Here is a 15,376-nt window from a genome sequence, read left to right on the forward strand (position 1 = left end):
ATGTCTTACACCTAATTGAATGTGATAGATTCAGATGTATCTCTAAATCTCTAAATGGTTTCATTTAAATGGGTCATCATTCAGAGGTGTTTAATTCATCTCAGTACCATTAGATGTTTAAAACACATTGAATGTGATAGATAAGATGTATCTCTAAATCTCTAAATGGTGTCATTTAGATGTGTTATCAAACAAATCTAAACCCTTTTCACTCTCTTTAAGTGTTATCAAACAAATCTAAACCTATTTTACTCTCTTTAAAATATTAGCGGAAAGGCAAAAGTTGATTACAAAATCTTGCCACCAAGAAGGCAACCGGGTTGATTGCCATATCTAAGAATTTGGACAAATCTTGATTATAATTGACAAAAATTTTCAATATAAAGATAAACCGTACAAATTGAAAAAAGTTAAGGGTTATTATGTGATTATCCGGATAGATACATACAAACTTTTTAATATATGAAATATTGAAATGTAAGGAATCTTGAAGACACAAGTTTGAAAGGATTTGTAAATGGAAAGAAGTTAAAAAACGATACAATTCCACTCTATATTTTGTCACTACTACTTATATAAATCCAATCTCTCAATCGCAAATCTGACCCCCATGTTCTTCTTCTTCTTCTTCTTCTTCTTCTTCTTCCTACTGCTCCTAACTCAAAGCATCTTCTCTTCTTTAATCTTTCTGTCGATCTCTTGATTCAAACCTCTTTCTTCTTCTTCGTTTCAAATCAAATCGCAAATGGGTACTGGTTGGCGAAGAGCTTTTTGCACAGCAATTCCTAGAAATTCATCTGATTCACCGGTGCTCGGAGACGTTCAACAGAATCCGGCTCCAAGTCCTAGAGCATCTGGGAAACTTGGGTTCTTCAAGAGTTCTGGTTCGAATCCATCTACCCCTCGATTACAATCGAATTGGGGCTTACGTTCCAGGAGCAATAACAGCAACAATGGCGATGATGCTACTGCTAATTCAAATGCATCAACTCCCCGATTGCGTTTGCGTCCCAAAACCAACAATAATGTTGATTCTGGTGATGATGCTGCCAAGTTTCATTCTTCTGTGATTGATAATCTCAATATCACTCCCAGATTAAGATGCAAAACCAACACGAAAAATCCAAAATCATCGTTACTCGGTTCCAATCCTTCGTCTCCGAGATCTCCTTTCTCGATCTTCAAAAACTCTTTGGGTTTTTCAAGAGTAAGTTCGTTTACATAATATCTATGTTGTGTTTTTTTGGATAAGAGATTCGGTTTATTGACATTTGATTTCAAATGTGCAGAGTAACTGTGGATTGTGTTTGCAAAGTGTGAAAACCGGTCACAAAACGGCCATATTCACGGCGGAATGCTCACACACCTTCCATTTTCCATGTATATCAAATCATGTGAAGAAGGAAAATGTTCTCGCTTGCCCTATCTGTAAATCTACTTGGAGAGATGGTTCGTTTCTCGCCATCCACAAGCTTCAATCTAACGAAACCCTGAAATTAAACGATGATAAAAACGAAAATTCGATCACAACTCCGAGAGCCAAGCCCGATTTGACGAGATCCCAAGAGAATTTCATCAAAGCAAAACCTTACGATGACGACGAGCCACTTCAAACACCGAGAGCTGGCGGTGGTGGTATTCTTCCGATACCGGAGGCGGCCGAGGAAGAAAATGAAGACATTGATGTTGATGAAGAGTTCAAAGGCTTCTTCGTAAATCCAGTTTCCTCATCGTCGGCTGATGAATTCCGACGAGATTTTAAAAATGTGGAAGTGATGCTGATGTCAGAAGTCGCGGTAGTTTCTTCAAGTCAATCACACGAGACATACGCAGTCGTGTTGAAAGTAAAAGCTCCACCACCATCGCCGCCGGTCGGGGCGGCGCATATGCTGAACCAGTCTCGACGTGCACCTATTGACTTGGTAGCTGTTCTCGACGTGAGTGCAAGTATGGGAGGAGCCAAGCTTCAGATGCTAAAACGAGCTATGCGCTTAGTCATCTCTTCTCTCGGCTCGGCTGACCGGCTTTCAATCGTCGCCTTTTCAGCTTGCCCGAAACGGCTACTCCCTTTAAGAAGAATGAGTCCAAGAGGTCAACGGTCAGCTCGGCGTATCATCGATCAGCTCGCTTGTAGCCGGGGTACCTGCGCCGGTGAAGCTCTGAGAAAAGCCACTAAAGTTCTTGAAGACCGCCGGGAAAGAAACCCAGTCGCCAGTATCATTCTATTATCCGATGGTCATGAAGATCACGTAAATGACAACATTAACAACAGTTCAAATCACCGGCAACCGGCTAGCCACGTGTCCACTACTCGTTTCGCTCATGTTGAAATACCGGTTAACACATTGGAGAAATCCGGTGGTGGGGTTGGTGGTGGGTTCAGCCATCAAAACCACGACCCGGCGGAGAATGCGTTTACAAAGTGTGTTGGCGGTTTGCTCAGCGTGGTGGCTCAGGATTTACGAGTTGAACTCGGTGTCGCTCCCGGTTCAGACCCTGCGGAGATCACCGCCGTGTATTCATGCAACGGTAAACCGACGGTGTTAAACTCCGGTTCCGTACGTTTCGGCGATCTATACGCCGAGGAAGAAAGGGAAGTGCTCGTTGAAATAAGGGTCCCACGTTCAAACACCGGGTCCCATCACGTCTTATCAGCTCGGTGTTGTTACAACGATCCGGCGACGCAAGAAGTGATCTACGGCGGAGAAAAGGCGTTGCTGGTGCCTAGAGCACAGACCGTCCGATCATCTTGTTCACCGAAGATCGAACGGCTGAGGAATCTCTTCATAGCCACACGAGCTGTGGCGGAGTCGCGACTTCTCGTGGAATATAATAAGCTGACGACGGCGCATCATCTGTTATCATCGGCGAGAGCTTTGTTGATGCAGTCGCCGGCGGCTGAAGAGTTCGTTAAAGGGTTGGAATCGGAGCTGGTGGATGTTCAGTGGAGGGTACAATATCAGCAGCAGATGGTACAACAACAAGGGATGATGGTGGATGAAAATGGGGAGCCGTTAACGCCGACGTCGGCTTGGAGGGCGGCTGAGAAGCTGGCTAAAGTTGCGGTGGCGAAGAAGTCGTTGAACAGAGTCAGCGATCTGCACGGCTTTGAAAATGCTAGGTTTTAGTTATTATTATTATTATTAGATTTTTTTTTTTTTTTTTTTTTGTTTTTTAATATTAAAAAAAGCAAAATTGTTAATGAAGGATAGTGAATAAATTAATGTAGAAAAATATATATTTTGGACACAAATGGGATGGGTAAGGAATGGAGAGATGGGGCACGTGGAAGCATGTGATTTTCATAGTGAGGATGAATTTGTAAGGAAAGCTTTGTAGATTAACTCAAAAGTGTGTTAATGAAGTTGTGATTTCTTTTGTTTATTGTTGTTACATGTAATTTATTGCATAAACTTAAAGTAAAGTTATTTCTAGAATATAATGCAATTTTTGATGGATTTTGAGACAAGTTTGAGTTCAAAGGTATATTTTACAAGTATCTTTTATCACCTTAGTATATCACGAATATAACTGTATAAACGTATAATACACAAACCTCTTATATGACCCTGCTATATATCCCGAATGTAACTGTGTAGCGTATAATTCATGAACGACAATAATACTTTTATATTGTACTTCAAAGAGAATACATGTAATGTCGAAAGTTGAGACTTTGAGAATTCAATGCTAATAATATATTATCCTACCTTAGTCCTTCGAGTGTTAAATCAATGAACAATTTCCATCACATTCATGGTTCAGAAATTGCATAAAAAACCATTGTACTTTTTAGTTGGTTTATAAGGTGTTATCTTGTCACTTGAAAACCTTACACCATGTGGTGGAATGTGTTCAATTAAGAGATGGGCCTACAAACATGGATAGTTATTCATGAATACACAAGAAATTTATTAGACTAGTCATAGATGTTACATTTTTCTACTTTGATGATATTTTTGTTGGAATAATGTATGTATTTACGTGCGATATCACAATTATTATATATACATATGTTATGTACCATCGTCATCGCAAATTCATTAATTTTTATAAAATCAAGAAAACTATATACTGCCAAATACGATAAATATGTAACACAAATAAACTAAAGCTATCATCAACATGTCTACTATAATCTTTTTCTGATTTATGAAGTACAAGGTTATTTCTACATTTTCTATTTATATAGTAATACATAAAATGTAACAACATGTAATGTAAAAAATTCTTTGGATCGATTTGTATCAAAGGTATAATAGTACTACAAATAATGTGACAAAGTACTGTAAAAACTTTGTAAGGACTAATGTCGTAGTGCAACATGTAGTACATTTTTTGGACCATTCCAAAATTCACGGATGTAAAGTTACAACATATAATACACAAAAGACCGTATTGTTTTTTGTATTGTACTTCAATTGGAGTAATGTAATGAGCAAAGTTAAGAATGTATTGCTAAGATATTGTCCCACATTAGTCACTTTAGTCCTTCACGTGTTCAATCAATCATCAATTTCCATCACATTCATGGTCCTCAATTTGCATAAAAAAACATATTACTTTTTAGTTGGGTTATAAGGTGTTTTCTTGGCAAAATGAAAACCTCACACCATGTGTTTTGGAATGTGTTCTTTAAAGAGATGGGCCTACAAACATGAATGGGTGTTCATGAAAACACAAGAAACATGGTCAACAAATGGTACATTGGTACATGTCAATTTCAAGATTCTACATATGTAAGGGGATAAGGGGGGAAATGTTAATCTCACCATGCGATCTCTTATGATACCACGATTCATGTATGTACTACACAAAACTTTCATGGTATCAAACAAATGCCACATAGGAAATGATATTTCACGTGTGAAATTAATGTTATAAGGTTTTAGAGGGTAAAATGGTAATTTAAGAAGGGATTGCTTAGGGTGCAAAAGGCTTTAGCCCAAAACTAAATGACCAACCCAAAGGCTCGGCCTGACCCATATGAATGAGGTAGCCCATAGGCTTTGAGTGACTAATCCAAATATGTAATTACTTTTATTATATTAACGGATAAATTATGCAATTGATTTTATTATATTAGCGGATAAAAAGTTTTTGAAATTTAACAAAAAAAAAATAATAAAATAAAATAAAAAATAAAAAATTCAAGATGAGTTTCTACTTATCATTAATGTATTTGAATTACATTCATGTAAGGTTTAGCGTTGGCAAGTCATTCTAGATGAGTTCTATGTGTATTGAAGTAGACATCTATTGAAGGAGACATCTATTTTACTTGGTATTGAACTATGTGTATGTTTGGCAAAAATAATTGATAAGTAGAAGTTTCAAGTAATTAACTTTTATTTGTTTAAAAATATTTGGCAAAAATAGATCTAACCTTTTGAAAGACCTAAACTTCCATAAAACATAAGAACACTAAAAGCTTTTTTTATACGACGGCTTTAAGCTTATATTTTAAAAAAAAATTAATTCGAGTTTTTTAAAAGATCCTAAAGCATGTTGCCAAAATGTATGCACATGAGATATGCATTAAGAAAAAACTAGTAAGAATTAAGAAACGTTGGTCGATGCTAATCACAGAAACACAACGAAGAAACATAATGCATTTTTCGTTTTAAGCAAAAGTGCACAACAAAACTAGTTATGTAATCTATATCCATATCTGATCCAGAACCAAATTGAACGAACTGGATTTGAGAAACCATTCGAACGAATATAGCTGGATTGAATAACAAAAATTGGTTATGAAAACAATTCGATGAAAACCCGAAACTAAAACATGTTGAAACATATTATAAAGATGTACAATTTTCTAAGAAGATCTTGTCAAGAATTAATCCAATTTAGAAAAATATATTTTAAGGATCCGGTAAACATCAATACGGATATTGGTTGTATTAATTGTATTCTTAAATTCATAATATGATTATAACACCCCTCTTCATATTTCGAATTGTAAGGAATGACAATGAATTGTTTAAACTTTCAGGAGATATGTTTATCACGTTTTGAAAGGGTTTGAACACATACACTATCCGCATAAAATGCATAAGCTTAAAAAGCCTAATTAGAGGCTTGACGAAGCATCGAAATCTGCACTTCCGTGAGAAAATCAAATGGTATTGATTTCAAGAAATCAGTTGATTTCTAAGTACATGTCAAAGCTAGTGGGAGCATAATTATTATGCTGTTATTGGATGTTGACAATACTATTCATAGGGAATAATGTCTCTAGTTTGCAAGTTGCAAAAGTTGGGAACTTTTTCGCTATAGTGGACTTAAGAGAGGGCATTCATACTTCATTACAAATCTAAAGGTTTAGATTATGTAGTTTAATAGAATTTAGTCAAAATCATATATGAATAGTGTTGAAATATTTTTACATAGAAGATTCTATATGGAAATATTATAGTAGGAGATTGAATATATATTAAATCTTTATATAAGATATAATGAGTCGAGTCTCATATGCTTCAGTTATATGATTGATTACATATGCTATAATATTCGATTATTCTAATTTTTCAAATGCTCTGAGAATTGTGAGAAAAATGACTAGAATTTTAAGTGACTAGAGTTATTAAACAAACTGTCAAGAACATTCTACAGTTTACTGAAAAGTAGTTGTTTGTGGACAGTTGAGAGTATGGTATTGTTTTGGAAGGACCATAGTGACACATTTTGGATTGAGATGATTCTTGGTCAGAATTGATGGTCATATAGGAATATGGAAATGATTACATAACAAGAGATGGGTATATGGAAATGTTTCTATAATAAGAATTGGTTATAAAATCTACATGTGAGTTGAAAACTTTAATGCAAGAGAAGTGTTCAAGGAGTATGCCTTGAATTTGAGACTTCGTAACCATGGAATTGTTCTGATTAACAAGTTCCAGTGGAACATTCTATAATATCAAAGGCTCAATTTCTACGACTTTAGAACCTCGACATCTTAGAAGGACAATGCATGTAAAGAAGAAATTCCACTACATCTTAGATAGCAATGGGAATTAAGAATTGTGAAATGAGCATCATTGGAATACTATACAATCGATATGTTCATAAAGGAAGGCCCATAGAGAGGCATTGTATGCGTGTTTAGAACATGGAATGACTAATGTTACTTAATTCAAGTAGTTAGTTGATTGCACGAAACAATCTATAATGAATAAAATTGTAATTGTTAATGTGATTAAATAATAAAGATTTATTTCTTTTCAAAGGGTTTGCTACCATAGTCAATTAGTTTATTATTTTGTTTCACTTTGCATCTTTAATTCCTGAATAATTTCATTATTGAAAATTTCACAGTGGTTCATACTTGTGGAAGTAAGTAGTGAATTAAGACTGTCATGAATTGTTTGTAGATTGTCTATGGAGATTAGACATTGCATAGGATTACTACAGTATTCATTAGTACTTAGAATATTGAGCTTTTAAGTATTGGATAAATCCATGCTTAGAGTGTAGCATCCATAAAATTCATGAAAATTTAAAACTTTTTCAAGCATTCAAAAACCATTATTTAGTACAAAATGTTTTCAAAATAGTTTCATATGAGAGTATCCTAGAAATCAAAATCATAAAATACGAGGAGGTGCACGATCAAACATTTGCCTTCCCACGATCATCTGAAGTACCTGAAACAAAATCCAAAACTATAAGCCTGAAGCTTAATGAGTTCCCCCAAAATACCAACGCCATACAAACCATAGTCATATCATAACAAACAACATGCATATAGAGTCTACAGTATGGTTGGACCGCCCTCATCGTGCCTTCAGTCTATATGGCCCATTCTCAAAACCTTCAGCATGTCTGGTCCGCCCTACCGGGCCTTCAGCCTGTCTGGACCGTTCTCTGGCCCTTCGGCCAGCCTGATATGCCCCATTAGGCATACAGTCTATCCGGGATGCTCTGGGTATGTTGGTTAACATCACAAAGCAGGTCCGCTCAACCCAACCCCAAACATACAATCAACACATAGATAACAAATGATAGCATATACAAATAGTCGAACTGATCTAACAAATCACTAATCACAACATCATCCTATAAACCAGGATACCGACCTAAAAGGTCACTAAACATAGCATCATCCTATATACCAAGATACTGACCTAACAGGTCACTAAGCATATCAGCAAGTAATAATCAGGACACCAATCCAAAAATGGTCGGCATTGGTGCCTTTGACCCTGTTAGTATAGTGAGGACAACTCAGCTCTCATTGTTGAGCGAAACTACAAAGTTCAAACTCCCGAAACACGGCTCCTAAACACTAACACCTATAACCACCATTGATCCAATTCCATAAATTCCCAAATTACCAAAATACCCTTATAAGTCAAACTTGGTCAACCCTAGGTCAAAGTTAAAGTCAACGATCAAGGTCAACATTAAACTTTTCTCATTATTCCATCCTCACGTCGTGACATTCCCTGGCTCACGTCGTGAGAGTCAAATCGTCTTGGTTCGACACAGTGAGTCAACTCAGTTCACTCATCTTAGGGTTTCAGATCGGGGAAAATGTTGTGCTCACGTCGTGAGAACTGTTCTGTGAGAATTAAGCTCTTAATCCTTTTTGATGCCTGCTGGGACTTTCCAAGATACCATATCTGCCTAAAGGACCATAATAATCATATCTTTTCATTCATGCATGTCCCATGCATGACTTAAACACTAGTTAGGTCAAAAGATGGGTATAACATCAAGATTCAAACTTGGAGTCCAAAACTTGCACCAAAATCTAGATCCAAGGGTTCTAACACAACAAATAACTTAATGGTCCATAAAGTTGCTAACTTTATCGACCCCATGCATGATAATTCAAGATCCCATGCAAAGAAGGTACACCATAACCTAGATCTAGCAAGGTTAGAAGAGAACGGTGGGGTCTTTGAGACTTATAGAGGCTTATGAGCTTAGAAGTGCCACTAGAAGGCGCTTATCTCATCCAAAGGAACCTGAACAAGATCTTCTTCTTCTTCTTCTTCTTCTTCAAGGAAATCAACCACTATAACACACCAATACCACCAACAATGGCTCAAGGGCTCAAGAAGGCCAAATTTAGGGGTTTTCAGTGACTTGGGAGTGAAAGAGGCTGAGGATGGATGACCCTAGCCTCCTCATTCTTTTTTATACCCGATTTTTAGGGTTTAGGATCATCAGGCATGACTCACATCGTAAGGTCTTATGCCTCACGTCGTGAGGTCCAAGAACATGGGTCAAACAATCAAGGGTCCACTCACGACGTGACCACTATGGCTCACATCGTGAGCCTCTTCCAATTGCAATTAAAATTAAATTAATATTTTTAATACCTAAAAATTTAGATGTTACAACTCCCCCCCCCCACTTGAATTGGGCTTCGTCCTCGAGGTTTGCTACGCTGAACAAACCCGGATAATGTTCCTGCATCTCGGTATCAGGCTCTCTATTCCACTCGAATCCCCTCCGATGCTGCCTTTGTAACTTTAGCAATGGTATCTCCTTGTTGTGTAGAATCTTTACCTATTTTTTCCAAGACAGCTACTGACTTCTCAACGTAATTCAGGCGCTCATCCACTTGAATGCCATCTAGTGACACAACCGCATCCTCATCCGAAATACACTTTCGCGATTGCGAAACGTGGAATGTGTTATGGATCTGAATGAGTTCCTCTGGAAGATCAAGTCTATATGCCACCTTGCCAACCGTGGCAATAACCTGAAAGGGTCCAATGTATCGGGGACCCAACTTCTCCCTCTTTCTAAAGCGAATCACACCCTTCTAGGGTGAGACCTTCAGTAGTACTCTCTAACTTGCCGTACAAGAGATATAACATTTGTCACCCCAGACCTACCGGTCCAACGTTCTTCAGTCGTTGGAATGATATGACGTTTGTCACCCAAACCTGCCGGTCCAACTGTTGCTAATAGTTTAGGTGCGGGATTGTCAATCCCGTATAGATCTATACACAAGTATCACGCTCTCCGTACAGGAGATTATGGTTTATAACACAGGACTTGAAATGCATACTTGAAAGTACGTGAAGTAAATGTCTCACAAAAGTTAGTATTAAATAGATTTGCATATGAAAAGTCTGTTTTCTTGTAAATGTAAGTATTTCATTTCCATAGTGTTTATAAAGTGTAAAATATCATGAGTATCTCGTAAACTATACCTATTATAGTTTTTCAAAAGTGTGTTTCGTTTGAATGATAAACCTTAGTATATTACCAACTTTTCATGTAAAGTATAACATTTGTAATAATGTTATTTTACTTATTTAACATTTATACACAAAATGTAGAAAAAGCATTAGAAAATGTATGTAACGATTTGTATTTTTAACATAAGTTTTTATTTCGTTTCACTTGTATTTTTTCCCCGAAAATATAGTAAAAACGTGAAAATATAGGAGTATGAACTCACCTGGTAGGTGTGATGATTTGAAGAAAACGAGATTTTTCTCGGGCAGCACTTCGACTGGGAAGTGGTAAATTTCTCGGGACCTTCGTTGTAGCTTGGATACATAACCGGGGCGTCGGGGTAGTTTCGGGAGGATCGAGAGTGAGAAAATATGGGAGAAATGTTGTGGATTGGCAAAGAAGTTCGGAGGCCTCGCATGCTTATTTATAGTGTGGGAACTGACCTCGTACGTTGGGTGTACTTTCGGCCGGTACGCTGGGCATACTCGCGTACGCGGTGCATACGTCATGCATGATGCCATCTTCGGACTTTGGACTTCGGATGGGACAGGCTAGAGGTTAGCGGGGGACGTGGTCGATCCGAGGCCCTGTATTGAGTACGTCGGGCGTACTCTCGTACGCCGGGCGTACTCCCCATCGGTTTGTGTGTCCCGAACTTCTAAAATCCGTAACTCTTGCATAATATCTCCATAATTGAATTTCTTTATATCCACGCATAGGTGAGATTATACTCTACAACTTTCGTTTAGACTTCGTCGGCTAAATTTGACTTTATTTTTACTGTTATATTTTTAACAGGCCGAGACTGGAAAAGTCTGTTAAAAATCCATAACTTCTTCATCCGATGTCCGTTTCGTCTGTCTTTTTACCGTTGCACTATTATTATTGAGATATTTAATTCTCGTTTAGGTTGTGTTGGCTAAATATCGCTCGATCTCCATTTCGAGTTATTAGCTGTCTACCGTTACTCTGAAATTTAGAAAAATCATAACTTCCTCATACGAAGTCAGATTTGGAAGTTTTTTTTATGTATGTTCACGGTTTGATGATATCTATGACATTCATTTAGGCACCTAAGGCTAAAAAGTATTTTATTGATATTTCGTGTTTTACACTTAACATTGTTTTACCGGTTTTGTTGCGGATCTTTGATTGATCATAACTTCTTCGTTATAACTCGGATTTTCGTTTTCTTTATATTTTTGAAAACCTTGTTACGATATCTACCACTTAGTATATTCATAAAGAGAGTTTTGAACATTTCATTGTTGACTCTTATATTACTAATCTCATAATAGGTTACAATATTTGATCTTAGATCATTACATTGATTCGAAATATCGAGTTGTCACAGAAATGCAGCCGCGTGCCGAGTTCCTCATGGAACTTCTGCTAGAAACGGGAGGTGAATTGAACATCATGGTCGGAGACAATGGAGACCGGTACTCCGTGGCGAACAACGATCTTGCGGATATACGTATCGGCCAGCTTCTTGGCCAACGAGCTCTCTCGAATGGGCAGAAAATGGGCATTCTTGTTCAATTGATCCACGATGAACCAAATAGCATCGAAACCCATAGCTGTCCTTGGTAGTTTGGTGATAAAATCCATCGTGATCTGCCTCCATTTCCATTTGGGAATCTCCAAAGGCTGCAACTTGCGATGCAACCTCTGATGCTTGGCCTTGACCATTCAGTAGTTCAAGCACCTCTCAACATACCATGCGATCTCACTCTTCGTGCATGGCCACCAGTAACTCAGTCGTAAATCCCGATACACTTTGGTGGCATCAGGGTGAATAGAGAAGCGAGACTTATGAGCCTCCTACAGTACAATCTGTCTAACCCCACCAGACATTAGAACCTAGACCCGACCGCAACGGGTCAACAATCCATGACTATCTTGTACAAACCGGGTGTTCTCGCCCTTGATCCTCTCAAGCTTCTAGTTCTCCCGTCGCATACCCTCAACCCGAGCTTCCATAATCGAACTCACGAGTGGAAAATCCACAAATATCCTCATACATGCAACTGGAACATAAGATCCTGCCAACTTGCGGCTCAGGGTGTCCGCAACCACATTCGCTTTTCCCAGATGGTAATGGATCTTACAATCATAATCCTTGACTACGTCCAGACACCTGCACTGCCTCATGTTCAGGTTCGGCTGATCCATGATGTGTTTCAGACTCTTGTGGTCCGTGTATATGGTACAGCGGACCCCATAGAGGTAATGTCTCCAGATCTTGAGAGCGAACACCACCGCTCCCAACTCAAGATCGTGTGTAGGATATTTTGTCTCTTGCGACTTCAATTTCCGCGATACATAGGTTATAACCCATCCTCTCTGCATAAGGACTGCTCCCAAACCAGTGATCGAAGCGTCAGAAAGCACTACAAAATCCTTAACTCCATCAGGGAGTGTCAACATTGGCGCCTCGCAAAGTTGATGTCTTAGAGTCTCGAATGCAGTCTGTTGCTTAGGGCCCCACCAAAAATCCACCCCTTTCCTCTTTAGACGAGTGAGGGGTACCGCAATCTTGGAGAAATCATGTATGAATCTATGGTAGTACCTTGCCAATCCCAAAAAGCTCCTAATATCTGAGGGAGATTTCAGAACCTCCCACTGCATAACCGACTCGATCTTGGCCGGGTCGACCAAAATCCCCTCATGGTTAACGAGATGTCCAATGAACTGAACCTCTCGTAACCAAAACCCACACTTTGAGAACTTGGAATAAAGTCGTTCTCGCCTCGGGCTCGGATGTACCTGAAACAAATCCATAAACGGTAAGCTTGAAAGCTTAATGAGTTTCCCCAGAGCATACCCACACATAAAGCATACAACATATCATACGAGCTAATCAGCTATACAAAACTTGTAAACCATGCATGCCAAAAACATAAGGAAGCCCTGGAAACCTTCCAGGGTCTTACTCCGGGTGCCATAGGAACTCCCACATGGTCTTAGCTCAATGCCTCGGGAACCCCCTGAGGTCTTTGACCTAGGATGCCAAGGAAACCCTCCAAGGTCTTACACCTATGTGCCTCGGGAACCCCCCGAGGTCTTTGACCTAGGATACCAAGGAAACCCTCCAAGGTCTTACACCTAAGTGCCTTGGAAACCTCTCGAGGTCTTCCATGCAAACATGAAATCACATAGCATATCAAACACATAATGACTAACACGTATATCATAATCACATAATGGGCCGACCTTGGTGCCTTAGACCCATTGGTATGGTGAGGAGACTCACCTCCGTCTGCCGAATACCGAAGCTGCTCTCCTAACAATCTGAAATCTCACGAGCTGGATGATAGTATATATTAATTAACGTTACATCCTTAAATTAATCAAAAGGGGAAGAGCCCAAGTCCCACCCTAATCATTCTGCCCAACTATTCTTTCTTTGATAATGGGTCCAAAGTCCAAGTCTAAATTTAGTAATGGGCCTCTTGGCCCATTAAGGCCCACCCAAAAGTCCATGGCCCAAATCCAGAGTTATAGCCTATAATTTACAAAGTGCAGTTGGCCCAATAACCAAGATGAGGCCCAAAAGTTCGTCAGCCCAAAACAGACACGACCCAAACTTACATACGTACGCTCAGCGTACATTTCTGGTACGCGCAGCGTACTGGGTTTTCAAGGGCTATGCGCAAATCTCACTGAGTATGCCCGACGTACGTCTGAGTTAAGCACTTTCTCCATTAAGTGCTTAATATCCCATTCTTTTACGTCCAAAAGCTAGATCTGAGTTGTTTAATACGTCCTAAGGCATAAAGTTGCTAACTTTATGTCTTTGCATGTCCCTTATTCCTCGAAAACCATCATTAAGACCTTTCCAAGGTCCTTAGCTCATGCACAAGATCAATACTCCCACCAAGATCCTATTTTTATGCTTTTAGATCACCAAGGGACCTTAGATCTGACTTTCATATCAAATGGGAGGGTTCAACTCGACCAAAAGAGGTTCAAGGTTCAATAAAGGGACCAATTTCAAAACCCTAGTTAGATCTAAAGAATAAAAAGGAAAAATGCATGCTTTTTACCACCAGAAGCTCTGAAAGATGTTTATGAGGCAAGATCTTGAAGCACCCACTTGATCCAAATCTGCTTAACCAACTCTTCTTTTTGAAATGGACACTAAAAGGCCACAAATGCACACTTTTAAGGCTCAAAGGTGATCTCTCAAGGTTTCTAGAAGTGTAATGACGTTCTAAGGTAGTGGAGGCTCTCTAGGGTTCAGTCCAAGGAGCTTAAGGTTGTTTATATAGGACTCAAGTCCGAGAATTAGGGTTTTTGATCCCTGGCGCGTACGGCCTGCGTAGCTCAAAGTACGCCCAACGTACCTCCAATCATCCGCGACCAAAAGACTTAGTACGCTAAGCCTACACTTAAGTACACCCAGTGTACTTAAGGGACTATTTATGCAACAATTATAACTCTAAAGGTTCCAAGACATACCATAAATTTTTGGATGTAACATAATCAATGCACATTCGGTGTGAACAATCCTTCTTCCTAATGAAGAGTATCGACGTTCCCCTCGAATAACTACTCAGACAGATGAACTACTGGCCCAACAGTTCTTGCAGCTGTTATGACAACTCCTGCATCTCAGGTGGTGCTAGTCGGAACGGCGCCTTGGCGATAGGCGCCGCACTTAACACTAGGTCGATCCTGAACTTGACCTGCCTGCGGAGGCACTCTGGGTAACTCATCCAGAAACACATCGATGGATTCTATGACAAATGGAACGTGCGAAACCGAAACCTTATCCCTGACCCGCATATCCACCACATACGCTAAGTAACCTGCACACCCATGTTGAATATAATGCCGATCCTTGGAAGCTGAGCATCAACCTAAACCCAATTTGGTGTCCTCTCCGTAGACAACCAGTTCTCTCCCACTTGGGGTTCAAACTACCACCCGCTGACCCTCGCAGTCGATCATGGCACCAAAACGACTAAGCCAGTCCATACCCACAATCACACATACATCCCCCATAGGAAGTGGAATCAAGTCTATCTGGATGGATACCCCAAAGATCTCCAGAACGCAACCCCGATAGACTAAAGAAGCAGAAATCCCGTCTTCGTTGGCGATAGAGACTCGCAACAGACACTCTAGCTCTCCTACAGGCAAGTCGAACTCCCTACTGAACGTT

General features: G+C 39.3%; 1 protein-coding gene across 1 annotated transcript; it reads left to right on the forward strand.

The window, feature by feature from the left end:
- The first annotated feature begins 480 nt into the window (after positions 1-480).
- LOC111877441 (E3 ubiquitin-protein ligase WAV3) lies at positions 481-3,384 on the forward strand. Its single transcript, XM_042895980.2, has 2 exons — positions 481-1,207; positions 1,290-3,384. The coding sequence occupies exons 1-2, from the start codon at positions 746-748 to the stop codon at positions 3,126-3,128; spliced, it is 2,301 nt and encodes a 766-aa protein (XP_042751914.2). The 5' UTR covers positions 481-745; the 3' UTR covers positions 3,129-3,384.
- The last annotated feature ends 11,992 nt before the right edge of the window (positions 3,385-15,376 follow it).

Source organism: Lactuca sativa, chromosome 6 (assembly GCF_002870075.4).
Source record: "Lactuca sativa cultivar Salinas chromosome 6, Lsat_Salinas_v11, whole genome shotgun sequence".
Taxonomy (NCBI): Eukaryota; Viridiplantae; Streptophyta; class Magnoliopsida; order Asterales; family Asteraceae; genus Lactuca; species Lactuca sativa.